This window comes from Scyliorhinus canicula, chromosome 28, assembly GCF_902713615.1.
Source record: "Scyliorhinus canicula chromosome 28, sScyCan1.1, whole genome shotgun sequence".
Classification (NCBI taxonomy): domain Eukaryota; kingdom Metazoa; phylum Chordata; class Chondrichthyes; order Carcharhiniformes; family Scyliorhinidae; genus Scyliorhinus; species Scyliorhinus canicula.
This window is the reverse complement of record NC_052173.1, coordinates 5,943,410-5,971,209: the sequence shown is the minus strand read 5'-3', so window position 1 is coordinate 5,971,209 and position 27,800 is coordinate 5,943,410. Positions and strand designations below refer to the sequence as shown.

Here is a 27,800-nt window from a genome sequence, read left to right as displayed (position 1 = left end):
CCCACCAGTACTGTATCCCAGTGTTATACAGTGACAGACCCGTCCCCACCAGTACTGTACCCCAGTGTTCCAGAGTGACAGACCCGTCCCCACCAGTACTGCACCCCAGTGTTATACAGTGACAGACCCGTCCCCACCAGTACTGTAACCCAGTGTTATACAGTGACAGACCCATCCCCACCAGTACTGTACCCCATTGTTCCAGAGTGACAGACCCGTCCCCACCAGTACTGTACCCCAGTGTTATACAGTGACAGACCCATCCCCACCAGTACTGTACCCCAGTGTTATACAGTGACAGACCCGTCCCCACCAGTACTGTACCCCAATGTTATACAGTGACAGACCCGTCCCCACCAGTACTGTACCCCAGTGTGATAGAGACAGACCCATCCCCACCAGTACTGTACCCCAGTGTTATACAGTGACAGACCCGTCCCCACCAGTACTGTACCCCAGTGTTATACAGTGACAGACCCGTCCCCACCAGTACTGTACCCCAGTGTTATACAGTGACAGACCCATCCCCACCAGTACTGTACCCCAGTGTTATACAGTGACAGACCCATCCCCACCAGTACTGTACCCCAGTGTTATACAGTGACAGACCCGTCCCCACCAGTACTGTACCCCAGTGTTATACAGTGACAGACCCGACCCCACCAGTACTGTATCCCAGTGTTATACAGTGACAGACCCGTCCCCACCAGTACTGTACCCCAGTGTTCCAGAGTGACAGACCCGTCCCCACCAGTACTGTACCCCAGTGTTCCAGAGTGACAGACCCGTCCCCACCAGTACTGCACCCCAGTGTTATACAGTGACAGACCCGTCCCCACCAGTACTGTAACCCAGTGTTATACAGTGACAGACCCATCCCCACCAGTACTGTACCCCAGTGTTATACAGTGACAGACCCATCCCCACCAGTACTGTACCCCAGTGTTATACAGTGACAGACCCGACCCCACCAGTACTGTATCCCAGTGTTATACAGTGACAGACCCGTCCCCACCAGTACTGTACCCCAGTGTTATACAGTGACAGACCCGACCCCACCAGTACTGTATCCCAGTGTTATACAGTGACAGACCCGTCCCCACCAGTACTGTACCCCAGTGTTCCAGAGTGACAGACCCGTCCCCACCAGTACTGTACCCCAGTGTTATACAGTGACAGACCCGTCCCCACCAGTACTGTAACCCAGTGTTATACAGTGACAGACCCATCCCCACCAGTACTGTACCCCAGTGTTATACAGTGACAGACCCATCCCCACCAGTACTGTACCCCAGTGTTATACAGTGACAGACCCGACCCCACCAGTACTGTATCCCAGTGTTATACAGTGACAGACCCGTCCCCACCAGTACTGTACCCCAGTGTTATACAGTGACAGACCCGTCCCCACCAGTACTGTATCCCAGTGTTATACAGTGACAGACCCGTCCCCACCAGTACTGTACCCCAGTGTTCCAGAGTGACAGACCCGTCCCCACCAGTACTGCACCCCAGTGTTATACAGTGACAGACCCGTCCCCACCAGTACTGTAACCCAGTGTTATACAGTGACAGACCCATCCCCACCAGTACTGTACCCCATTGTTCCAGAGTGACAGACCCGTCCCCACCAGTACTGTACCCCAGTGTTATACAGTGACAGACCCATCCCCACCAGTACTGTACCCCAGTGTTATACAGTGACAGACCCGTCCCCACCAGTACTGTACCCCAATGTTATACAGTGACAGACCCGTCCCCACCAGTACTGTACCCCAGTGTGATAGAGACAGACCCATCCCCACCAGTACTGTACCCCAGTGTTATACAGTGACAGACCCGTCCCCACCAGTACTGTACCCCAGTGTTATACAGTGACAGATCCGTCCCCACCAGTACTGTACCCCAGTGTTATACAGTGACAGACCCATCCCCACCAGTACTGTACCCCAGTGTTATACAGTGACAGACCCATCCCCACCAGTACTGTACCCCAGTGTTATACAGTGACAGACCCGTCCCCACCAGTACTGTACCCCAGTGTTATACAGTGACAGACCCGACCCCACCAGTACTGTATCCCAGTGTTATACAGTGACAGACCCGTCCCCACCAGTACTGTACCCCAGTGTTCCAGAGTGACAGACCCGTCCCCACCAGTACTGTACCCCAGTGTTCCAGAGTGACAGACCCGTCCCCACCAGTACTGTACCCCAGTGTTATACAGTGACAGACCCGTCCCCACCAGTACTGTAACCCAGTGTTATACAGTGACAGACCCATCCCCACCAGTACTGTACCCCAGTGTTATACAGTGACAGACCCATCCCCACCAGTACTGTACCCCAGTGTTATACAGTGACAGACCCGACCCCACCAGTACTGTATCCCAGTGTTATACAGTGACAGACCCGTCCCCACCAGTACTGTACCCCAGTGTTATACAGTGACAGACCCGACCCCACCAGTACTGTATCCCAGTGTTATACAGTGACAGACCCGTCCCCACCAGTACTGTACCCCAGTGTTATACAGTGACAGACCCATCCCCACCAGTACTGTACCCCAGTGTTATACAGTGACAGACCCATCCCCACCAGTACTGTACCCCAGTGTTATACAGTGACAGACCCGTCCCCACCAGTACTGTACCCCAGTGTTATACAGTGACAGACCCGACCCCACCAGTACTGCATCCCAGTGTTATACAGTGACAGACCCGTCCCCACCAGTACTGTACCCCAGTGTTCCAGAGTGACAGACCCGTCCCCACCAGTACTGTACCCCAGTGTTCCAGAGTGACAGACCCGTCCCCACCAGTACTGCACCCCAGTGTTATACAGTGACAGACCCGTCCCCACCAGTACTGTAACCCAGTGTTATACAGTGACAGACCCATCCCCACCAGTACTGTACCCCAGTGTTATACAGTGACAGACCCATCCCCACCAGTACTGTACCCCAGTGTTATACAGTGACAGACCCGACCCCACCAGTACTGTATCCCAGTGTTATACAGTGACAGACCCGTCCCCACCAGTACTGTACCCCAGTGTTATACAGTGACAGACCCGACCCCACCAGTACTGTATCCCAGTGTTATACAGTGACAGACCCGTCCCCACCAGTACTGTACCCCAGTGTTCCAGAGTGACAGACCCGTCCCCACCAGTACTGCACCCCAGTGTTATACAGTGACAGACCCGTCCCCACCAGTACTGTAACCCAGTGTTATACAGTGACAGACCCATCCCCTCCAGTACTGTACCCCATTGTTCCAGAGTGACAGACCCGTCCCCACCAGTACTGTACCCCAGTGTTATACAGTGACAGACCCATCCCCACCAGTACTGTACCCCAGTGTTATACAGTGACAGTCCCGCCCCCACCAGTACTGTACCCCAGTGTTATACAGTGACAGACCCGTCCCCACCAGTACTGTAACCCAGTGTTATACAGTGACAGACCCGTCCCCACCAGTACTGTACCCCAGTGTTATGCAGCGACAGACCCGTCCCCACCAGTACTGTACCCCAGTGTTATACAGTGACAGACCCGTCCCCACCAGTACTGTACCCCAGTGTTATAGTGACAGACCCATCCCCACCAGCACTGTATCCCAGTGTTATACAGTGACAGACCCATCCCCACCAGCACTGTACCCCAGTGTTATAGTGACAGACCCGTCCCCACCAGTACTGTACCCCAGTGTTATACAGTGACAGACCCGTCCCCACCAGTACTGTACCCCAGTGTTATACAGTGACAGACCCATCCCCACCAGTACTGTACCCCAGTGTTATACAGTGACAGACCCATCCCCACCAGTACTGTACCCCAGTGTTATACAGTGACAGACCCGTCCCCACCAGTACTGTACCCCAGTGTTATACAGTGACAGACCCGTCCCCACCAGTACTGTACCCCAGTGTTATACAGTGACAGACCCGTCCCCACCAGTACTGTACCCCAGTGTTATACAGTGACAGACAAGTCCCCACCAGTACTGTACCCCAGTGTTATACAGTGACAAACCCGTCCCCACCAGTACTGTACCCCAGTGTTATACAGTGACAGACCCTACCCCACCAGTACTGTACCCCAGTGTTATACAGTGACAGACCCGTCCCCACCAGTACTGTACCCCAGTGTTATACAGTGACAGACCAGTCCCCACCAGTACTGTACCCCAGTGTTATACAGTGACAGACCCGTCCCCACCAGTACTGTACCCCAGTGTTTTACAGTGACAGACCCATCCCCACCAGTACTGTACTCCAGTGTTATACAGTGACAGACCCGTCCCCACCAGTACTGTACCCCAGTGTTATACAGTGACAGACCCTTCTCCACCAGTACTGTACCCCAGTGTTATACAGTGACAGACCCTTCTCCACCAGTACTGTACCCCAGTGTTATACAGTGACAGACCCGTCCCCACCAGTACTGTACCCCAGTGTTATACAGTGACTGACCCGTCCCCACCAGTACTGTACCCCAGTGTTATACAGTGACAGACCCTTCCCCACCAGTACTGTACCCCAGTGTTATACAGTGACAGACCCATCCCCACCAGTACTGTACCCCAGTGTTTTACAGTGACAGACCCTTCTCCACCAGTACTGTACCCCAGTGTTTTACAGTGACAGACCCATCCCCACCAGTACTGTACCCCAGTGTTTTACAGTGACAGACCCTTCTCCACCAGTACTGTACCCCAGTGTTATACAGTGACAGACCCTTCTCCACCAGTACTGTACCCCAGTGTTATAGTGACAGACCCATCCCCACCAGTACTGTACCCCAGTGTTATACAGTGACAGACCCGTCCCCACCAGTACTGTACCCCAGTGTTATACAGTGACAGACCCGTCCCCACCAGTACTGTACCCCAGAGTTATACAGTGACAGACCCGACCCCACCAGTACTGTACCCCAGTGTTATACAGTGACAGACCCGTCCCCACCAGTACTGTAGCCCAGTGTTATACAGTGACAGACCCGTCCCCACCAGTACTGTACCCCAGTGTTATACAGTGACAGACCCGTCCCCACCAGTACTGTACCCCAGTGTTATACAGTGACAGACCCGTCCCCACCAGTACTGTACCCCAGTGTTATACAGTGACAGACCCGTCCCCACCAGTACTGTACCCCAGTGTTATACAGTGACAGACCCATCCCCACCAGTACTGTATCCCAGTGTTATACAGTGACAAACCCGTCCCCACCAGTACTGTACCCCAGTGTTATACAGTGACAGACCCGTCCCCACCAGTACTGTACCCCAGTGTTATACAGTGACAGACCCGTCCCCACCAGTACTGTACCCCAGTGTTATACAGTGACAGACCCGTCCCCACCAGTACTGTACCCCAGTGTTATACAGTGACAGACCCGTCCCCACCAGTACTGTACCCCAGTGTTATACAGTGACAGACCCGTCCCCACCAGTACTGTACCCCAGTGTTATACAGTGACAGACACGTCCCCACCAGTACTGTACCCCAGTGTTATACAGTGACAGACCCGTCCCCACCAGTACTGTACCCCAGTGTTATACAGTGACAGACCCTACCCCACCAGTACTGTACCCCAGTGTTATACAGTGACAGACCCGTCCCCACCAGTACTGTACCCCAGTGTTATACAGTGACAGACCCGTCCCCACCAGTACTGTACCCCAGTGTTATACAGTGACAGACCTGTCCCCACCAGTACTGTACCCCAGTGTTATACAGTGACAGACCCGTCCCCACCAGTACTGTACCCCAGTGTTTTACAGTGACAGACCCATCCCCACCAGTACTGTACTCCAGTGTTATACAGTGACAGACCCGTCCCCACCAGTACTGTACCCCAGTGTTATACAGTGACAGACCCTTCTCCACCAGTACTGTACCCCAGTGTTATACAGTGACAGACCCGTCCCCACCAGTACTGTACCCCAGTGTTATACAGTGACTGACCCGTCCCCACCAGTACTGTACCCCAGTGTTATACAGTGACAGACCCTTCCCCACCAGTACTGTACCCCAGTGTTATACAGTGACAGACCCATCCCCACCAGTACTGTACCCCAGTGTTTTACAGTGACAGACCCTTCTCCACCAGTACTGCACCCCAGTGTTATAGTGACAGACCCATCCCCACCAGTACTGTACCCCAGTGTTATACAGTGACAGACCCGTCCCCACCAGTACTGTACCCCAGTGTTATACAGTGACAGACCCGTCCCCACCAGTACTGTACCCCAGAGTTATACAGTGACAGACCCGACCCCACCAGTACTGTACCCCAGTGTTATACAGTGACAGACCCGTCCCCACCAGTACTGTAGCCCAGTGTTATACAGTGACAGACCCGTCCCCACCAGTACTGTACCCCAGTGTTATACAGTGACAGACCCGTCCCCACCAGTACTGTATCCCAGTGTTATACAGTGACAAACCCGTCCCCACCAGTACTGTACCCCAGTGTTATACAGTGACAGACCCGTCCCCACCAGTACTGTACCCCAGTGTTATACAGTGACAGACCCGTCCCCACCAGTACTGTACCCCAGTGTTATACAGTGACAGACACGTCCCCACCAGTACTGTACCCCAGTGTTATACAGTGACAGACCCGTCCCCACCAGTACTGTACCCCAGTGTTATACAGTGACAGACCCTACCCCACCAGTACTGTTCCCCAGTGTTATACAGTGACAGACCCGTCCCCACCAGTACTGTACCCCAGTGTTATACAGTGACAGACCCGTCCCCACCAGTACTGTACCCCAGTGTTATACAGTGACAGACCTGTCCCCACCAGTACTGTACCCCAGTGTTATACAGTGACAGACCCGTCCCCACCAGTACTGTACCCCAGTGTTTTACAGTGACAGACCCATCCCCACCAGTACTGTACTCCAGTGTTATACAGTGACAGACCCGTCCCCACCAGTACTGTACCCCAGTGTTATACAGTGACAGACCCTTCTCCACCAGTACTGTACCCCAGTGTTATACAGTGACAGACCCGTCCCCACCAGTACTGTACCCCAGTGTTATACAGTGACTGACCCGTCCCCACCAGTACTGTACCCCAGTGTTATACAGTGACAGACCCTTCCCCACCAGTACTGTACCCCAGTGTTATACAGTGACAGACCCATCCCCACCAGTACTGTACCCCAGTGTTTTACAGTGACAGACCCTTCTCCACCAGTACTGTACCCCAGTGTTATACAGTGACAGACCCGTCCCCACCAGTACTGTACCCCAGTGTTATACAGTGACAGACCCGTCCTCACCAGTACTGTACCCCAGTGTTATACAGTGACAGACCCTTCTCCACCAGTACTGTACCCCAGTGTTATACAGTGACAGACCCGTCCCCCACCAGTACTGTACCCCAGTGTTATACAGTGACAGACCCATCCCCACCAGTACTGAACCCCAGTGTTATACAGTGACAGACCCGTCCCCAGCACGGTAGCATGGTGGTTCGCATAAATGCTTCACAGCTCCAGGGTTCCAGGTTCGATTCCCGGCTGGGTAACTGTCTGTGCGGAGTCTGCACGTTCTCCCCGTGTCTGAGTGGGTTTCCTCCGGGTGCTCCGGTTTCCTCCCACAGTCCAAAGATGTGCGGGTTAGGTGGATTGGCCATGCTAAAATTGAGCGTAGTGTCCTAATAAAAGTACGGTTAAGGGGGTTGTTGGGTTACGGGTATAGGGTGGATATGTGGGTTTGAGTGGGGTGATCATGGCTCGGCACAACATCGAGGGCCGAAGGGCTTGTTCTGTGCTGTACTGTTCTATGTTCTACCCCAGTACGTACAGCACTGTGAATACCGACAGCCTGCCGATTGCAGTGGTTCAAGGCAATGCCCTCTCGAGGGCCATTTGGCCTGGGCAATACAGGCTGGCTTTGCCAGCAATGCACACAGCCCATGAATGAGTTAATTGAAAAGAAGCTGTGTGGTCAGTGCTGAGTGATCTCAGGCAATGGAATGGGAGGCAGGTTCGAACCACCGAGTATCCAGCAAAGCTCCGGATTCCGAGCGTGAATATTACTCAGTGGGACATAGAACAGCAAAGTAACTCCGCCTGTGTACAAGATGCTGGCTCCTCACTGGCATCATATTCCACGGACATCTGCTGTTCTCTGTTGGCACCCAACCAGTGGCCATGTCTTCCACCACCTCATCAATACACATCATCGCTCCACCCCTCCATCCATCAGACACCTTCTCCTCCTGTTCTTCCCATGATGCCACCTCCCCGAGCTCTGTTCTTGCTCTAAACGTGTTACTTCGCCATCGTCGTGCTCACACGTTCAGTGTTTGATCTTGTGAGTCTGCGCATTTTTGATGCTCACTGTGCTCGATTGGTTAAGCCTCATTGAGCGCTGCATAAAACAGAAGTGGCAAGGTCACTGGCAGAGGAAGCTGGGGCAGGGGGGGGGGGATTGTGGGAAGAGATCAATCTCGGACAAACCACCACACGGATTGCACCCATTTTTAGTCCACCTCCCGCAGGCTGGTAAATTCACCAGCGGTATATGGTGGCACCTGCGCACTTTACCTGTTGCTGCGAGTTCCAAACCGTGGGACAGGTCCGCCGTTACAGACCCACTCCCAACGAGGCAGCTTCAAACTTCCCAATTTCCCGCTGCGCTCGGTCATTGCTGCAGTGCGCCCAAAAAAAAAAACTGCTCGACGCGCGGGCACACGCACGCGGCTGCCCAGCTCTCTACTCCCTCTTGGTGAGGACATATCCAGAGTGATGCCAGCCGCCCCGGTGCGCGGGGGCAGAGAGGGAAGATGGCAGAGAGGCGAACACAGGCCGGGATAGAGAGCGGTGCCCATGCCAAGTTGGCCTCGGAGTCTCCACCCTTGCCAATCAGTCAGCATCCATATCGCGGACAAATGCTCAGCTTCTGCAGTTTCGTAGATTGCCAGCTTGGTCAATACGCCGGGGAACGATCATATCACAAACACAACAGAACAAGCTTCAATTAGAGTCAAATTAGCAGCAACTAAAAGTCCCGACACACCCTGTGGAGTGTCTGATTGTTCAAAGCCTGGGCGCTGGCACGGTGCCAGTGCAGGAGAATGCTTTGATGCAGAGTCCAAATCCCTCCGTGCCCAGCCAACACTCAGCGTTCGGTCACCTCACTAGAACTCTTGCGGTGTGGCAATCTGCAAAATTGACTGTTTGGGAGATCTTCCCAAAGATTAGCTCTTTTGCATGTCTCGGTTCCCACGTCAACAGCCAGGCCACGGAAGAAGTAAAAAAAAAAGATTTAAAAAAAAAAGTTAAGTACAAGTTTGGAATTTCCTGATGAGTAATGTGGCTGGAGCAGAAACATTCAGCGGGACAGAAACAGCGCAACGCCAGCCTGCATCTCCACACCCAGAGACTCCCCCCATCACCGCTGTGGGCAGGTGCCCAACCTGGGCACCCATTGGCCAGGGGGTGGCGACTACCCGACTGCCCAGATTGACTGCCCGCAGGACCCAGCCTCGCTTACCAGTCTATTTACTACCCCGGCTGTGGGGTCAGCCCTGGTGGAGAGCCCTTGAGGTGGATGAGATTATGAGGAGCATAGATAGGGGGGGGGGATAGAAAGGCACATTCTCCATTACTAGAGGGGCCAATAACCAGGGGGGCATAGATTTAATTGAAGAGGTAGAAGGCTAAGTTGAGGAGAAACTTTTTCATCCAGTGGGTGGTGGGTGTCTGGAACTCCCTGCCTGAAAGGATGAGTAAGAAACTCTCGTGACGTTTAAGAAGTATTTCCAATTCACTTGCGCTGCCGTAACCTCCAGGGCTGTGGGCTAAGTGCTGGAAAATGGGACTGTTGCGGTCACATCTTTTTCGTGGAATTTACAGTGCAGAAGGAGGCCATTCGGCCCATCGAGACTGCACCGGCTCTTGGAAAGAGCACCCTACCCAAGCCCACACCTCCACCCTACCCCCATAACCCAGTAAACCCACCTAACACCAAGGGCAATTTGGTCACCAAGGGCAATTTATCATGGCCAATCCACCTAACCTGTACATCTTTGGACACTAAGGGACAATTTATCATGGCCAATCCACCTAACCTGTACATCTTTGGGCACTAAGGGACAATTTAACATGGCCAATCCACCTAACCTGCACATCTTTGGACACTAAGGGACAATTTAGCATGGCCAATCCACCTAACCTGTACATCTTTGGACACTAAGGGACAATTTATCATGGCCAATCCACCTAACCTGTACATCTCAGGACACTAAGGGACAATTTAACACGGCCAATCCACCTAACCTGTACATCTTTGGACACTAAGGGACAATTTAACATGGCCAATCCACCTAACCTGTACATCTTTGGACACTAAGGGACAATTTATCATGGCCAATCCACCTAACCTGCACATCTTTGGACACTAAGGGATAATTTATCATGGCCAATCCACCTAACCTGTACATCTTTGGACACTAAGGGACAATTTAACATGGCCAATCCACCTAACCTGCACATCTTTGGACACTAAGGGACAATTTATCATGGCCTAGCCACCTAACCTGCACATCTTTGGGCACTAAGGGACAATTTAGCATGGCCAATCCACCTAACCTGTACATCTTTGGACACTAAGGGACAATTTAACACGGCCAATCCACCTAACCTGTACATCTTTGGGCACTAAGGGACAATTTATCATGGCCTATCCACCTAACCTGCACATCTTTGGGCACTAAGGGACAATTTATCACGGCCAATCCACCTAACCTGCACATCTTTGGACTGTGGGAGGAAACCGGAGCACCCGGAGGAAACCCACGCAGACACGGGGAGAACGTGCAGACTCCGCACAGACCTCTTGGTTGACCAACGTGGACACGATGGGCCGGACGGCCTCCTTCTGTGCTGTAGACGCCTGCGGATCCAGGAAATGTGCAGAGAGAGGTTCAGCTGAGCTGGGAAGCATCAAGTCCCCTCCCCTGCCCCACCCCACCCCCTCAACAGTTCCCACAGACTAACCAGCCAAGATCAATCCAACCCGTCACTAACCAATATCCCCAAGGGCTTCCTGTAATGACAGGGATGGATTGTGGCTCTCCGCCTGCTCACCAAACAGACAACGAACAAGGAAAGAAGCAGTAAATGCCCCAGAGACGACCCTTGTACACTCGCTTCCCGCACTACGCCCACTCCTTCACCCAGCTCGGTGCCCACTGACTGGCACCCATCGCTGGGACTGGGTAGAAAAAGGTATACAAGGGTTTGCATTCTGAAGTAATCGGCAAAGGGCGAGTCCGACGAGATCGTAAAAAAGACGTTTATTCAGCACGACCAGCAGTATTTACAAAGAACAAAGAAAAGTACAGCACAGTAACAGGCCCTTCGGCCCTCCAAGCCTGTGGCGACCATGCTGCCCGTCTAAACTAAAATCTTCTACACTTCCTGGGTCCGTATCCCTCTATTCCCATCCTATTCATGTGTTTGTCAAGATGCCCCTTAAATGTCACTATCGTCCCTGCTTCCACCACCTCCTCCGGCAGCGAGTTCCAGGCACCCACTACCCACTGTGTAAAAAACATGCCTCGTACATCTCCTCTAAACCTTGCCCCTCGCACCTTAAACCTATGCCCCCTAGTAATTGACCCCTCTACCCTGGGAAAAAGTCTCTGACTATCCACTCTGTCTATGCCCCTCATAATTGTGTAGACCTCTATCAGGTCGCCCCTCAACCTCCGTCGTTCCAGTGAGAACAAACCGAGTTTATCCAACCTCTCCTCATAGCTAATGCCCTCCATACCAGGCAACATCCTGGTAAATCTCTTCTGCACCCTCTCTAAAGCCTCCACCTCCTTCTGGTAGTGTGGCGACCAGAATTGAACACTATACTCCAAGTGTGGCCTAACCAAGGTTCTATACAGCTGCAACATGACTTGCCAATTCTTATACTCAATGCCCCGGCCAATGAAGGCAAGTATGCCGTATGCCTTCTTGACTACCTTCTCCACCTGTGTTGCCCCTTTGTGACCTGTGGATCTGTACACCTAGATCTCTCTGACTGTCAATACTCTGGAGGGATCTACCATTCACTGTATATTTACACAGGATCTGGTTCTGGCCCTCCCTCCTTTCTGCCAGCTTCTTCCCCGCTGTTACCAGACTCCAAACGACCCTCTTATGGACTGAACTGATCTCTTCACACGTCTTCTCTACACTCTGCATGCTTCACCCGATGCCCGTGTCTGTCATAGAATCCTAGAATTTACAGTGCAAAAGCAGGCCACTCGGCCCATCGAGTCTGCACCGGCCCTTGGAAAGAGCACCCTACTTAAGCCCACACCTCCATCTATCCCCGTAACCCAGGAACCCCACACGACGCTAAGGGTCAATTTAGCATGGCCAAACCACCTGTGAAGCAACAGTGCTCACACACTGTGCTACCGTGCCGCCCCTCCCACATTAGAATTCTTATGAAACATTCACCAGCACTTCACGCCGCCCTTCACCAAGAATCCAGAGCGTCTGACGCGCATCCATAGCCTGCCCATCAGCACCAGTCACCCAGAGAGTCCAGTCCGGCTGGCATTGATCTCAGCAGCTGGCGTGGTACAAGTGGTCTCATTATCAGTGGGTTATCGAGACTATGGGATCTCCGCTACCTCTCCTCAACCCCCCCCTCCCCTCCGCCCCTTCCCAGCCGTTACGCAATGACTGAGCGGGGGGGGGGATCAGTGAGGGCCGCGATGCCCCCCACAGTCGAATAGTACGCGCCACGAACGCCTCGTCCAACAAGATACGCCGACAACCTGTGGTAAAAAAAAAAGTGAAAGGGTACATCAGGCCCAGATGTGACCCCTGCAGCGAAGCAGGGTATCAAACAGAGCGCCGTGCAGACAGCAGGAATACACTCCATCGCAGACATTCACACGAAGCACGCTCCCGAGCGTCCATTCACACTGAAAGCTGGCCAGAAGAGAGACTGACAGAAGGATTTAATTCGGCATCGGGGCCAACACAAAGGAAATACGATAGCTGCCTTTTTCCTGCACACAGTAAAAACCACATCACACTTCCTGCTTAACGTGACACTCATCATCAGTATGTGTCAGGAAATGGAGGTGGATCATGTAAGCCAGGGAACAGGAAGCAGACTTAAACATTTACACTCCTGTCGAGCATTTCCACAGCACTGGGACATTGCAGGCCCAAGCCAGCTTCTTTGTTACACACCCCTGGCTCGGACGTGACACGTCTCAGCAACACTCGAGTGGCAAAGACAATTAAATCCTCAGCCCCCCCCCCCCCCCCCCCCCCCCCCCCCCCGCTCCAAAGAAAAGGCAACTTCGAATAACGGGCTTAGGCCGAGGCCACGAGGTTGAATTTGTTTTAATCTCCTCAAGTCAGCTCTTTTCTTCAGAAGAGGACAACTACCAGGTCTGATTCCTGGCTTGCTGTTCAGTCAGACGGTTTAAATAGATGGGGTGGGGAGTGATGCTTGAAACTAAGCGCAGGAACGCAAGAGAGAGGGGATGGGGCAAGGGTCAGCTCGGTTCTTGCTCCGGCTCGCTCGGCCATGAGGCAAGGGGAGGATCAGGCTGTCCCACACAGACACGGGCAGAAGGAGGCCGCAATCGAACCGAGGTCTCTGGTGCTGCAAGGAGGCAGTGCTAACCACTGTGCCGCCCTCCGTTCTATCCTTGCTCTCAGCACTCTTTAAAGGGACCTCCCGAGTGATCCGGTCAGTGCAGCTCAAAACATTTCACACAAAACAGACTCTCTTCTCTTTCTGGTTGCATGTCCAGCGCCTACAGCTTCAATGCGCATTCGATAAAGACACAGGGTTGGAATCGCCGCTGTCGGGATTCTGCGTCGCGCCGGCCGCCCGGGGGGGTTTCCTGACGCCGTGGGCGGGGCTACAATGGGAAACCCCCATTGGCCGGCTGGCAGGACGGAGAATCGCGGGCGGGCGCCGTGTCAGAAATCTGTGTGGGGCAGGACACAGACTCCTGCCCCTAACCTTGATCCTGCACACTCCAAAGCGGAGATTATTCACGGTCGTCTGCTTACGGCACTTTCTGAACATTGCCTCAGGACAATTCCTTCCCAAACGTTTGTCCAGCCAAGTTCAGAACACCCATCCCTAAAAACGGCAACACACAAGAGTCCTTTGTGACACAGTAACCACAAACTCATCACCCACCAGAATCGGCATGTTCCACATCGCAGTCACATGGCAATTAAAATCTTAGAATCTCCACGAGATTCGCTACCTCACCAGACCTTTGACCTCTATGGACCAAGGTCTTTGCAGAACGATCGATAACTTTATTTTGGGGTATATCTGGACCCTGGCACATATGCACGGCAACTGGCAACTCATTAAGCCTCCATATGATATTTTTGCGGACAGTTTGCATTAATTATGCAAATATTATGCTTTGAAAAGAAACAATCTTTCTCTTTACCAGCAAAGATGAAGGCAGTGACTAATCGAGATTGTTTCGTGTTTCCATCCCATACTGTGAAGGACAAAGACTGGCATCTCATATATGGCCTGATCAAGGAAGGGATCCATGGAGAGTTTAAGAGTTTTAGTTTGGAACAGGTAGCGCAAATTAAATGCGTTGATGGACCATCAATAATAGACGAAGCGAAATGAAATTAAATGAAATGAAAATTGCTTATTGTCACGAGTAGGCTTCAACGAAGTTACTATGAAAAGCCCCTAGTCGCCACATTCCGGCGCCTGTCCGGGGAGGCTGGGACGGGAATTGAACCGTGCTGCTGGCCTGCTTGGTCTGCTTTCAAAGCCAGCGATTAGCCCAGTGAGCTAAACCAGCCCCTAAATGGTGGCACAGTGCTGCCCTCGCTTTACTGCCTACGGCGCTGAGGACCTGGGTTCGAATCCCGGCTCTGGGTCACTGTCCGTGTGGAGTTTGCACATTCTCCCCGTGTCTGCGTGGGTTTCACCCCCACAACCCAAAGATGTGCAGGTTAGGTGGATTGGCCATGCTAAATTGCCCCTTAATTGGAAAAAATTATTGGGTACTCTAAATTAAATTTTTTTAAATAATAGACAAAGCGAGTTATAGAACTAATTTGTGGCTTTAATACACCGAGATGTGTGCCATCCTGCTGATCCCTCACTGGGGGGCAGGGCCCCAGACCAGCCAACTATATACAAAGCCTGGGGGGCGGAGCTACAGGCAGAGCCAACAGAAGCAACAACAACAAGAAAGTAGCAATGGAACAAACAAGAACTGTGAAGATATATGTACAGCAGTGAGTAACAGTGGAACGTGGTTCACCACATGCAGAAATCCCACAAAGCCCCTGCTTCCATTTAATCTTATTTCTCAATAAACTCCAGATAGGTCATTGACCTGAACTGTTAACTCTGATTCTCTCTCTTGGCAGACACGTTTTGTCATGCTGAGGAATTCCAGAATTTTCCGTTCAGATTTCAACATATTCTTTGGCTTCTGTTCTCAACATTAAATTTGAGAGTACCCAATTCATTTTTTCCCCAATTAAGGGGCAATTTAGCGTGGCCAATCCACCTACCCTGCACGCAGACACGGGGGAGAATGTGCAAACTCCACACGGGCAGTGACCCAGAGCCGGGATCGAACCCGGGACCTCGGTGCTGTGAGGCAGCAGTGCTAAACACTGGGACACCGTGCCGCCCCTGTTCTCAACATACTGGAATAGCTGTCTGTAAGCCATTGTCTTTTGATCTTTCCTGGCAACATCCCCGCCAATCCCCTTGCACCTATTAAACAAGTGAGGAAGGGGGGGGGGGAAGAGATCCCAGTCGCAAATGAGAGTCGAGAGGTGCCGGGCTGGGATATCTTGCATCTCCAGCCAACACGTGAAATGAAATGAAAATCGCTTATTGTCACGAGTAGGCTTCAAATGAAGTTACTGTGAAAAGCCCCTAGTCGCCACATTCCGGCGCCTGTTCGGGGAGGCTGTTACGGGAATCGAACCGTGCTGCTGGCCTGCTTGGTCTGCTTTAAAAGCCAGCAATTTAGCCCTGTGATTCGGCACAGTGACATTACAGAGAACGGGGAACTGATAACAGGACCAGACCTGTAACAGGCTCACATTCATTGCCACCCAGACCTGACCACAGCAGAGCACCTCGTCTACCTCGTCTGACACCTCCTTCCCGCCACTCCCATTCGTTCCCCCCACACCGGCAGAAGGAACACCGACATTCTCGTACGCCTGTGACTGTTCCATAACCGGGGGAAGATACATTAATCACTGCAGCTGAGATCTGACTCAACCCGAGAGACATTTACTCATCCCACCCTCGGGTGAATGTTCCATCCTGTTGCTTAATATCCGTGCTCGAGGACATTGTTGAAAAGAACTGCAGCTGGTTTTTTTGGGGAAGGTGTGGGGTGGGGGCGGGGGGGGGGGGGGGGGGGGGAAGTAATTGAGCCCGACTGACAGACAGTTGAGCAAAACCACATGGGTGCGCCGGTCCCAACATGCATCTCCATCTTCAAAGCTGATCACACCTTCCACCCAAAGGGTTAACCCATTTCCTGACATTGTGGAGGTGGTGGCCGAGTGGTATTGTCGCGAGACGAGTAATCAAGCGACACAGGGTAATGTTCTGGGGAATCCCACCCTAGTTTTGTTTTTATAAATTTGAGATTACCCAATTCATTTTTTCCAATTAAGGGGCAATTTAGCCTGGCCAATCCACCTACTCTGCACATCTTTGGGTTGTGGGGGCGAAACCCACGCAAACACGGGGAGAATGTGCAAACTCCACACAGACAGTGACCCAGGGCCGGGATCGAACCTGGGACCCGAGTGCAGGGGGCAGCAGGGCTAACCCACTGTGCCCAATCCCACCATAGTAATTTGAATTCAATAAAAATCTGGAATGAAATGTCTAATGATGACCATGAATCGATTGTCGTAAAAACCCATCTGGTTCACTAATGTCCTTTAGGGAAGGAAATCTGCCGTCCTTACCCGGTCTGGCCTACACGTGACTGTAGGCCCACAGCAATGTGGTTCACTCTTAAATGCCCTCAGGGATGGGCAACTAATGTTGGTCCAGCCAGCGAGGCCCACATCTCATGGACGAAGAAGAAAAAAGGTCATTTCGAGCAGGGAGGTCACCGAGGGACCTCGGGGATTCACAGCTACACGAGCGAGGGCAGTAAGCTAGCCTGCCACAGTTAACAGCATCCCAGAACACAACTCCCCCTCCTCCAGTCACCCTCGGACCCTCTGGTTGCTTGAGGCGGTGGGGAACTCCCAGATAGCCTGCGGCCAAAGGAGCGAGTGGCAACTGGCTTAAACCTAACCTTTTTGCCAACTGCAAGACTTGAATCCGAAATGATAAAGCCTGTTGCGTTGGAGGGGCACATCTCCAATGGCACCCCAAGACGTTTGCCATGATACAGGGCACAGGATCCCACTTCCTGTGTGCCACGGGACACGCCATGTTGCCCATGGTCAATGAAAGAACAGGGATGGCTGGGGGGGGGGGGAAATAGAGGCATCCTGTAGAAGCTTTACGCCTTGCACTCACCAATTTGCAAGAATATCCAATCGCCAAAGGGGAACAACTTTTTACTGCACAAGAGAGCGCTGGTTGGTAAATGTCAGGGTCCACTTGGCAAACAATCGCTCCCTTCTCGTGCAGTACAAATTGCTGCTTCCTTCCAGATTCTTGCGAACCTGTCCTGATGAGGGCAAGGCAAAAAAAAACTTTGATAAACTGTCTCTTCTTCTTCAGCAACACTCGCAACTAATGGAGAATGGTTCATTCAAAGCTAGGCATTGTGCCACCAGATCGACGGTTAACAGCTGCCCAATCTCCTTTGTGGGTGCTCACACGAGGGCAGAAGATTTGACCATGTAACACCCTCCTCCGCAACCCTCTCCCGCCACTGCTGATGGGACATGGGTGGTGCTAACCACAGGCTGGAAATAGGCGCATCCTGTTGTCATGGAGAGAGCAAGACCCAGGGTCAGTTTGCGAGAAACCCGTTTCCCTGCAGATTAAATAACGGCTTGCAAATCCCGAGGTCAGGAAATGATTGCGCTTCTTTGCCTCGTGTTTAAAAATAAGACTTTTACGGAGGAAAAAACAAAAATTGCGACAACAGAAATATAATCAGGCTATGAGCGTCTCCAATGAGAGACACCAAATACTTTCCACTGACTTTCAAAACCATTAGAGTCTGGAGGGGTCGGAGTTATTATTGATCAGAAGTTGAATTGGATGAGACATATAAACACAAATCACAGGAGCAGGATTGAGCCGTGGAGCGAGTGGCAACTGATTCAAACCAAACCTTTCCGTCAACTGCAAGACTGGAATCAGAAATTCTAAATCATGTTGCGTTGGAGGGCACATCTCCAATAGCAACCTTCCTCACCAGTACTGTACCCCCGTGTTATACAGAGACAGACCCGTCCCCACCAGTACTGTACCCCAATGTTATACAGTGACAGACCCGTCCCCACCAGTACTGTACCCCAGTGTTATACAGTGACAGACCCGTCCCCACCAGTACTGTACCCCAGTGTTATACAGTGACAGACCCATCCCCACCAGTACTGTACCCCAGTGTGACAGAGACAGACCCTTCCCCACCAGTACTGTACCCCAGTGTTATACAGTGACAGACCCTTCCTCACCAGTACTGTACCCCAGTGTTATACAGTGACAGACCCGTCCCCACCAGTACTGTACCCCAGTGTTATACAGTGACAGACCCGTCCCCACCAGTACTGTACCCCAGTGTTATACAGTGACAGACCCGTCCCCACCAGTACTTTACCCCAGTGTTATACAGTGACAGACCCGTCCCCACCAGTACTGTACCCCAGTGTTATACAGTGACAGACCCGTCCCCACCAGTACTTTACCCCAGTGTTATACAGTGACAGACCCTTCCCCACCAGTACTGTATCCCAGTGTTATACAGTGACAGACCCGTCCCCACCAATACTGTACCCCAGTGTTATACAGTGACAGACCCTTCCCCACCAGTACTGTACCCCAGTGTTATACAGTAACAGACCCTTCCCCACCAGTACTGTACCCCAGTGTTATACAGTGACAGACCCATCCCCACCAGTACTGTACCCCAGTGTTATACAGTGACAGACCCTTCCCCACCAGTACTGTACCCCAGTGTGATAGATACAGACCCTTCCCCACCAGTACTGTACCCCAGTGTTATACAGTGACAGACCCTTCCTCACCAGTACTGTACCCCAGTGTTATACAGTGACAGACCCGTCCCCACCAGTACTGTACCCCAGTGTTATACAGTGACAGACCCGTCCCCACCAGTACTGTACCCCAGTGTTATACAGTGACAGACCCTTCCCCACCAGTACTGTACCCCAGTGTGATAGAGACAGACCCGTCCCCACCAGTACTGTATCCCAGTGTAATACAGTGACAGACCCGTCCCCACCAGTACTGTACCCCAGTGTTATACAGTGACAGACCCGTCCCCACCAGTACTGTACCCCAGTCTTACACAGTGACAGACCCATCCCCACCAGTACTGTACCCCAGTGTTATACAGTGACACACCCGTCCCCACCAGTACTGTACACCAGTGTGATAGATACAGACCCGTCCCCACCAGTACTGTACCCCAGTGTTATACAGTGACAGACCCGTCCCCACCAGTACTGTACCCCAGTGTTATACAGTGACAGACCCATCCCCACAAGTACTGTACCCCAGTGTTATACAGTGACAGACCCGTCCCCACCAGTACTGTACCCCAGTGTGATAGATACAGACCCTTCCCCACCAGTACTGTACCCCAGTGTTATACAGTGACAGACCCATCCCTACCAGTACTGTACCCCAGTGTTATACAGTGACAGACCCGTCCCCACCTGTACTGTACCCCAGTGTTATACAGTGACAGACCCGTCCCCACCAGTACTGTACCCCAGTGTGGTAGAGACAGGCCCATCCTCACCAGTACTGTACCCCAGTGTTATAGTGACAGACCCGCCCCCACTGTACCCCAGTGTTATACAGCGACAGACCCATCCCCACCAGTACTGTACCCCAGTGTTATACAGTGACAGACCCGTCCCCACCAGTACTGTACCCCAGTGTTATACAGTGACAGACCCATCCCCACCAGTACTGTACCCCAGTGTTATACAGCGACAGACCCATCCCCACCAGTACTGTACCCCAGTGTTATACAGTGACAGACCCGTTCCCACCAGTACTGTACCCCAGTGTTATACAGTGACAGACCCGTCCCCACCAGTACTGTACCCCAGTGTTATACAGTGACAGACATGTCCCCACCAGTACTGTATCCCAGTGTTATACAGTGACAGACCCGTCACCACCAGTACTGTACCCCAGTGTTATACAGTGACAGACCCGTCCCCACCAGTACTGTACCCCAGTGTTATACAGTGACAGACCCGTCCCCACCAGTATTGTATCCGTGTTATACAGTGACAGAACCGGCCCCACCAGTACTGTACCCCAGTGTTACACAGTGACAGGCCCGTCCCCACCAGTACTGTACCCCCGTGTTATAGTGACAGACCCGTCCCCACCAGTACTGTACCCCAGTGCTATAGTGACAGACCCTACCCCACCAGTACTGTACCCCAGTGTTATACGGTGACAGACCCATCCCCACCATAGAACATAGAACAGTACAGCACAGAACAGGCCCTTTGGCCCTCGATATTGTGCCGAGCAATGATCACCCTACTCAAACCCACGTATCCACCCTATACCCGTAACCCAACAACCCCACCCCCCCTTTAACCTTACTTTTTAGGACACTACGGGCAATTTAGCATGGCCAATCCACCTAACCCGCACATCTTTGGACTGTGGGAGGAAACCGGAGCACCCGGAGGAAACCCACGCACACACGGGGAGGACGTGCAGACTCCGCACAGACAGTGACCCAGCCGGGAATCGAACCTGGGACCCTGGAGCTGTGAAGCATTTATGCTAACCACCATGCTACCGTGCTGGCCCAAACAGACCCGTCCCCACCAGCTCCGACATTCAATGTTAAGTTCCTGACGCAAAAGGGAATTTCCTGACAGCAGGTCTGAGCGTCTCTCGGGCTGCTTTGTACCTGCCCTTCTGTTAAATACACACTCGGGTGGACTGGGGAAGTGTCCGTGCCTGTTACATAACATTGATTGGCACAGTCCCGTCCCTCATAGCGAGGCTAACAGGTCAGTTAAGGTGGAGTGGTTTCTGAGCTGGGTCACATGGTCAAGCTCGCGATGTGTCAGTGCTCAGCGGGGGCCGGTAAGAGGTGGTTTCTGAATTAGCTGATCTTACTGTCAATGGAGAGGAGGATTCCTGTCAGCTTCAAGCATCACAAGCCGATGATTGAACAAAGCTTGTGACTGGAGCATTATCCCCCCCCCCCCCCCCCCCGGTGTTTCCAGCGAGGCAGGAGGGGAGAGAGATTAAGACTGATACAGTCATCTCACTGACACAGTGAGATCGGAAAGGTTCAACCTGAGCACAACATGTTAAAGCACGACTCTACCGCCATGGTGCTCCAAACAAACGCTGCTCGCTCATCAGTACATGGAGCAGGCTGTCAACAGCGCAGGCCAGAGCAAGCCGGCTCGATTTGCTGCCAAGTCCTCACACTGCATTCCCAAATTTGTCAAAGCCCATTTACTCACGACACACAGCACATCACAAGGGGGGGGTTGTTGGGGGTATAGGGTGGATACGTGGGTTTGAGTAGGGTGATCATGGCTCGGCACAACATCGAGGGTCGAAGGGCCTGTTCTGTGCTGTACTGTTCTATCTATCTAACCAAAGCAACGGGGCAGGTCCAGCTCAGAGGAAATTGCTGCCCACGAACGCACGGCTCACTCAAGGAGGGTCCGACCCTGCTCTGTGGCGATTGATTCCACGGAAGGATGAATCCGATGGGCCAAATGGCTTCCTCCATCTGTTTCTAATCTCTGAACATCCGTATTGCACAGAGGATTTCCATTCCTCTCTCAGACTGCACAGAACATCGATCTCTCTCTATAAATAGAAAGCTCGCTGTTCATGTGTTGACCTATTCATGTGTGCGTTCAAAGAATTGCCAGAAATATTTTGTCCTTTTCATGAATTGCCCATGTTCTGAATGTTGGTGCTGGGAATGGGGTTGTTTCCATTATAACACCCAAAACTTCAAACACTTCTAGATACAGAGTAAAGCTCCCTCTACACTGTCCCCATTAAACACTCCCAGGGCAGGTACAGCACACGGTTAGATACAGAGTAAAGCTCCCTCTACACTGTCCCCATCAAACACTCCCAGGACAGGTACAGCACGGGGTTAGATACAGAGTAAAGCTCCCTCTACACTGTCCCCATCAAACACTCCCAGGACAGGTACAGCAAAGGGTTAGATACAAAGTAAAGCTCCCTCTACACTGTCCCCATCAAACACTCCCAGGACAGGTACAGCACGGGGTTAGATACAGAGTAAAGCTCCCTCTACACTGTCCCCATCAAACACTCCCAGGAAAGGTACAGCACGGGGTTAGATACAGAGTAAAGTTCCCTCTACACTGTCCCCATCAAACACTCCCAGGACAGGTACAGCACGGGGTTAGATACAGAGTAAAGCTCCCTCTACACTGCCCCCATCAAACACTCCCAGGACAGGTACAGCACGGGGTTAGATACAGAGTAAAGTTCCCTCTACACTGTCCCCATCAAACACTCCCAGGACAGGTACAGCACGGGGTTAGATACAGAGGTAAAGCTCCCTCTACACTGTCCCCATCAAACACTCCCAGGACAGGTACAACACGGGTTAGATACAGAGTACAGCTCCCTCTACACTGTCCCCATCAAACACACCCAGGGCAGGTACAGCACGGGGTTAGATACAGAGTAAAGCTCCCTCTACACTGTCCCCATCAAACACTGCCAGGGCAGGTACAGCACGGGGTTAGATACAGAGTAAAGCTCCCTCTACACTGTCCCCATCAAACACTCCCAGGACAGGTACAGCACGGGGTTAGATACAGAGTAAAGCACCCTCTACACTGTCCCCATCAAACACTCCCAGGACAGGTACAGCACGGGGTTAGATACAGAGTAGAGCTCCCTCTACTCTGTCCCCATCAAACACTCTCAGGACAGGTACAGCACGGGGTTAGATACAGAGTAAAGCTCGCTCTACACTGTCCCCATCAAACACTCCCAGGACAGGTACAGCACGGGGTTAGATACAGAGTCAAGCTCCCTCTACACTGTCCACATCAAACACTCCCAGGACAGGTACAGCACGGGGTTAGATACAGAGTAAAGCTCCCTCTGCACTGTCCCCATCAAACACTCCCAGGACAGGTACAGCACGGGGTTAGATACAGAGTAAAGCTCCCTCTACATTGTCCCCATCAAACACTCCCAGGACAGGTACAGCACGGGGTTAGATACAGAGTAAAGCTCCCTCTACACTGTCCCCATCAAACACTCCCAGGACAGGTACAGCACGGGGTTAGATACAGAGTAAAGCTCCATCTACACTGTCCCCATCAAACACTCCCAGGACAGGTACAGCACGGGGTTAGATACAGAGTAAAGCTCCATTTACACTGTCCCCATCAAACACTCCCAGGGCAGGTACAGCACGGGGTTAGATACAGAGTAAAGTTCCCTCTACACTGTCCCCATCAAACACTCCCAGGACAGGTACAGCACGGGGTGAGATACAGAGTAAAGCTCCCTCTACACTGTCCCCATCAAACACTCCCAGGACAGGTACAGCACGGGGTTAGATACAGAGTAAAGCTCCCTCGACACTGTCCCCATCAAACACTCCCAGGACAGGTACAGCATGGGGTTACATAGAGAGTAAAGCTCCCTCTACACTGTCCCCATCAAACACTCCCAGGACAGGTACAGCACGGGGTTAGATACAGAGTAAAGCTCCATTTACACTGTCCCCATCAAACACTCCCAGGGCAGGTACAGCACGGGGTTAGATACAGAGTAAAGTTCCCTCTACACTGTCGCCATCAAACACTCCCAGGACAGGTACAGCACGGGGTTAGATACAGAGTAAAGCACCCTCTACACTGTCCCCATCAAACACTCCAAGGGCAGGTACAGCACGGGGTTAGATACAGAGTAAAGCTCCCTCTACACTGCCCCCATCAAACACTCCCAGGACAGGTACAGCACGGGGTTAGATACAGAGTAAAGCTCCCTCTACACTGTCCCCATCAAACACTCCCAGGACAGGTACAGCACGGGGATAGATACAGAGTAAAGCTCCCTCTATACTGTCCCCATCAAACACTCCCAGCACAGGTACAGCACGGGGTTAGATACAGAGTAAAGCTCCCTCTACACTGTCCCCATCAAACATTCCCAGGACAGGTACAGCATGGGGTTAGATACAGAGTAAAGCTCCCTCTACACTGTCCCCATCAAACACTCCCAGGACAGGTACAGCACAGGGTTAGATACAGAGTAAAGCTCCCTCTACACAGTCCCCATCAAACACTCCCAGGACAGGTACAGCACGGGGTTTGATACAGAGTAAAGCTCCCTCTACACTGTCCCCATCAAACACTCCCAGGACAGGTACAGCACGGGGTTAGATACAGAGTAAAGCTCCCTCTACACTGTCCCCATCAAACACTCCCAGGACAGGTACAGGTTAAACAAGTCTCCCTTTCCGGGGATTTGTCTCTATTTTCTACTCCAGGAAGCCTGTCATCTCGATGTGCTTCTATCCACATATTCACACCAACACCAAGACCACCTGTTTCCACCTTTGTAACGTCACCCAAGTCCGGCACATCACAGCCGAGCTGCTGCTGAAATTCTCATCCATGTCTTTGTTACATCTCGACACAACCGTTCCAGCACACTCCTGCCTGATTCACCCCCATTCCGCCCTCCGTAATCTTGTGGTCCTCCAGAATTCCCCGTCCTTACCTGCAGCAAGCACCGATCAGCCACCATCACCCCTCGGGCTCACTGACCGGGACTTCCTCCGGTTTGAGCATCGCCTCGATTTGGAAATACTGATCCTGGTTTTCAAATCGTTCCGTGGCCTGGTCCCTCACTCCTCCAGCCGCACAACCCTCAGATAACCCTCAGGTGCGCCTTAAGTTTTGCTTTGTAAACTCTCTTCGAAATTGCCTGGGAAGCATTTCTTCCCCCCCCCCCCCCAAATATGTTCGACAAGTGTTAACGCCTGCTGTCAGAGCGGTGCTCTTTATGACCAATCCCACAACCCCGTCATTATCACATTGCCGTGTTGTGGAGTCCTGCTGTGCCTCAATTGCCACTGGGTGCCATGTTTCCAATGTTGGTACTTGTGTTTTGGCATCCAAATGCTTCGGGGTGTTCGAAGGGTGTTAAGTCAAAATCTTTACGTTATTTCCCGCCAACTGTCTCCTTCAGCTTTGATGCCTTGTCTACATCACATGAAGTCTGGAACTCTGCCCGGGCATTGTCCTGCATTCGCTGACGGCAGATCACGGGAATCGAGAAGGGTTATCAAAAGGTCTCGGATGTGACACCCCCTCCCATCCACATGGTTCAACCAAGGAAGTCCTCCATTACATATAAATACTGTGGCTGCCAGAGCAGGTCAGAGGCTGGGAATCCTGCGGAGAGTAACTCACCTCCCGACTCCCCCAAAGCCTGTCCACCATCTACAAGGCACAAGTCAGGAATGTGATGGAATACTCTCCACTTGCCTGGATGAGTGCAGCCCCAACAACACTCAAGAAGCTCGACACCATCCAGGACAAAGCAGCCCCGCTTGATCGGCACCCCATCCACAAACATTCACTCCCTCCACCACCGACGCACAGTGGCAGCCGTGTGTACCATCTACAAGATGCACCGCAGCAACTCACCAAGGTTCCTTCGACAGCACCTTCCAAACCCGCGACCATCTAGAGGGACAAGGGCAGCAGATACCTGGGAACCCCACCACCTGGAGGTTCCCCTCCAAGTCACTCACCATCCTGACTGGGAAATATATCGGCCGTTCCTTCACTGTCGCTGGGGCAACATCCTGGAACTCCCTCCCTAACAGCACAGTGGGTGTACCTACACCACATGGGCTGCAGCGGCTCAAGAAGGAAGCTCACCCCCACCTTCTCAAGTGGTAGGGATGGGTGATACATGCTGGGCCCAGGTTGATCCTGAAGACAAAAGGAAGATCAGAGTGTTAAGTATAAACCCTCACCCCTCTCTCTGCTGGCCTCCAACATCCCACTCTCCTTGTTTGCCTGGCAACAGTCCATGGCAACAAGCTACCAACGGCATCTTCAGGCCTCCAATCACACCTGGGGGAAACCAGAAAATGGCCAAGAAGGCAAGGGCGTCCAGAGAATGCCCAGTGCCCACAGAATCATGGTGGCAGACACAGTAGGCAGGAGAGAAAGGGAGCTGGTGGCGATGGGAAAATGGAATGAATAGTCAAGAAAAGAAATGAATCCTAATTATTCCAGTGCAGCATTGATTCAGGTCGTCAGTGACTCAGCATCGAGGTCACCACCATTACCTCACACTGACCAGAGTACAGGTAACAGAACAGAGCCCTTCCAAACGCAGCAAGGCATTGTGCTGGGATTATTTTCCATTCCGAACACCCGTGTTGAAGGTTGAGGTCAGGATGGGACAACACAGAAGTTGCTGCCAGAGCCACGCCAGAGCTGCTTTGCAGTATTGAGACGAGCCAGTGGGTGGCGCCACAGTTGGATGCAACTAAACATGGTGACATGAGGGGTGTCAGAAACTGGTTACAGTGGGTTAAACCTCCCCCAACACTACTCCATCCTGTTGCTGGGGCGCACCTAGTAACAGCTCCTGTGTTCCCAGTGCGGAGAGCAGCGCAATTCTATAGTACCCAACAAAAATCAGAATGAGATTGAAACTTACCTGCAGAGTCAGCAAATCCCAGTGTTATACAGCGACAGACCCATCCCCACCAGTACTGTACCCCAGTGTTATACAGTGACAGACCCGTCCCCACCAGTACTGTACCCCAGTGTCATACAGTGACAGACCCGTCCCCACCAGTACTGTACCCCAGTGTTATACAGTGACAGACCCGTCCCCACCAGTACTGTACCCCAGTGTTATACAGTAACAGACCCGTCCCCACCAGTACTGTACCCCAGTGTTATATAGTGACAGACCCGTCCCCACCAGTACTGTACCCCAGTGTTACCCAGCGACAGACCCGTCCCCACCAGTACTGTACCCCAATGTTATACAGTGACAGACCCGCCCCCACCAGTACTGTATCCCAGTGTTACCCAGCGACAGACCCGTCCCCACCAGTACTGTACCCCAGTGTTATACAGTGACAGACCCGCCCCCACCAGTACTGTATCCCAGTGTTATACAGTGACAGACCCGTCCCCACCAGTACTGTACCCCAGTGTTATACAGTGACAGACCCATCCCCACCCGTACTGTACCCCAGTGTTATACAGTGACAGACCCGTCCCCACCAGTACTGTACCCCAGTGTGATAGAGACAGACCCATCCCCACCAGTACTGTACCCCAGTGTTATACAGTGACAAACCCGTCCCCACCAGTACTGTACCCCAGTGTTATACAGTGACAGACCCGTCCCCACCAGTACTGTACCCCAGTGTTATACAGTGACAGACCCGTCCCCACCAGTACTGTACCCCAGTGTTATACAGTGACAGACCCGTCCCCACCAGTACTGTACCCCAGTGTTATACAGTGACAGACCCGTCCCCACCAGTACTGTACCCCAGTGTTATACAGT

The 27,800-nt window shown here is 52.3% G+C and overlaps 1 protein-coding gene across 1 annotated transcript in view; it reads right to left on the bottom strand.

Moving 5' to 3' along the window:
* Positions 1 to 27,800, bottom strand: part of LOC119958086 (integrin alpha-5-like) — a 171,056-nt gene that overhangs the window by 96,452 nt on the left and 46,804 nt on the right. Inside the window, exon 2 of the mRNA XM_038786315.1 lies at positions 21,894 to 21,985. Within this exon, the coding sequence (XP_038642243.1) occupies positions 21,894 to 21,985 (92 nt within the window). The remainder of the gene's footprint in view (positions 1 to 21,893; positions 21,986 to 27,800) is intronic.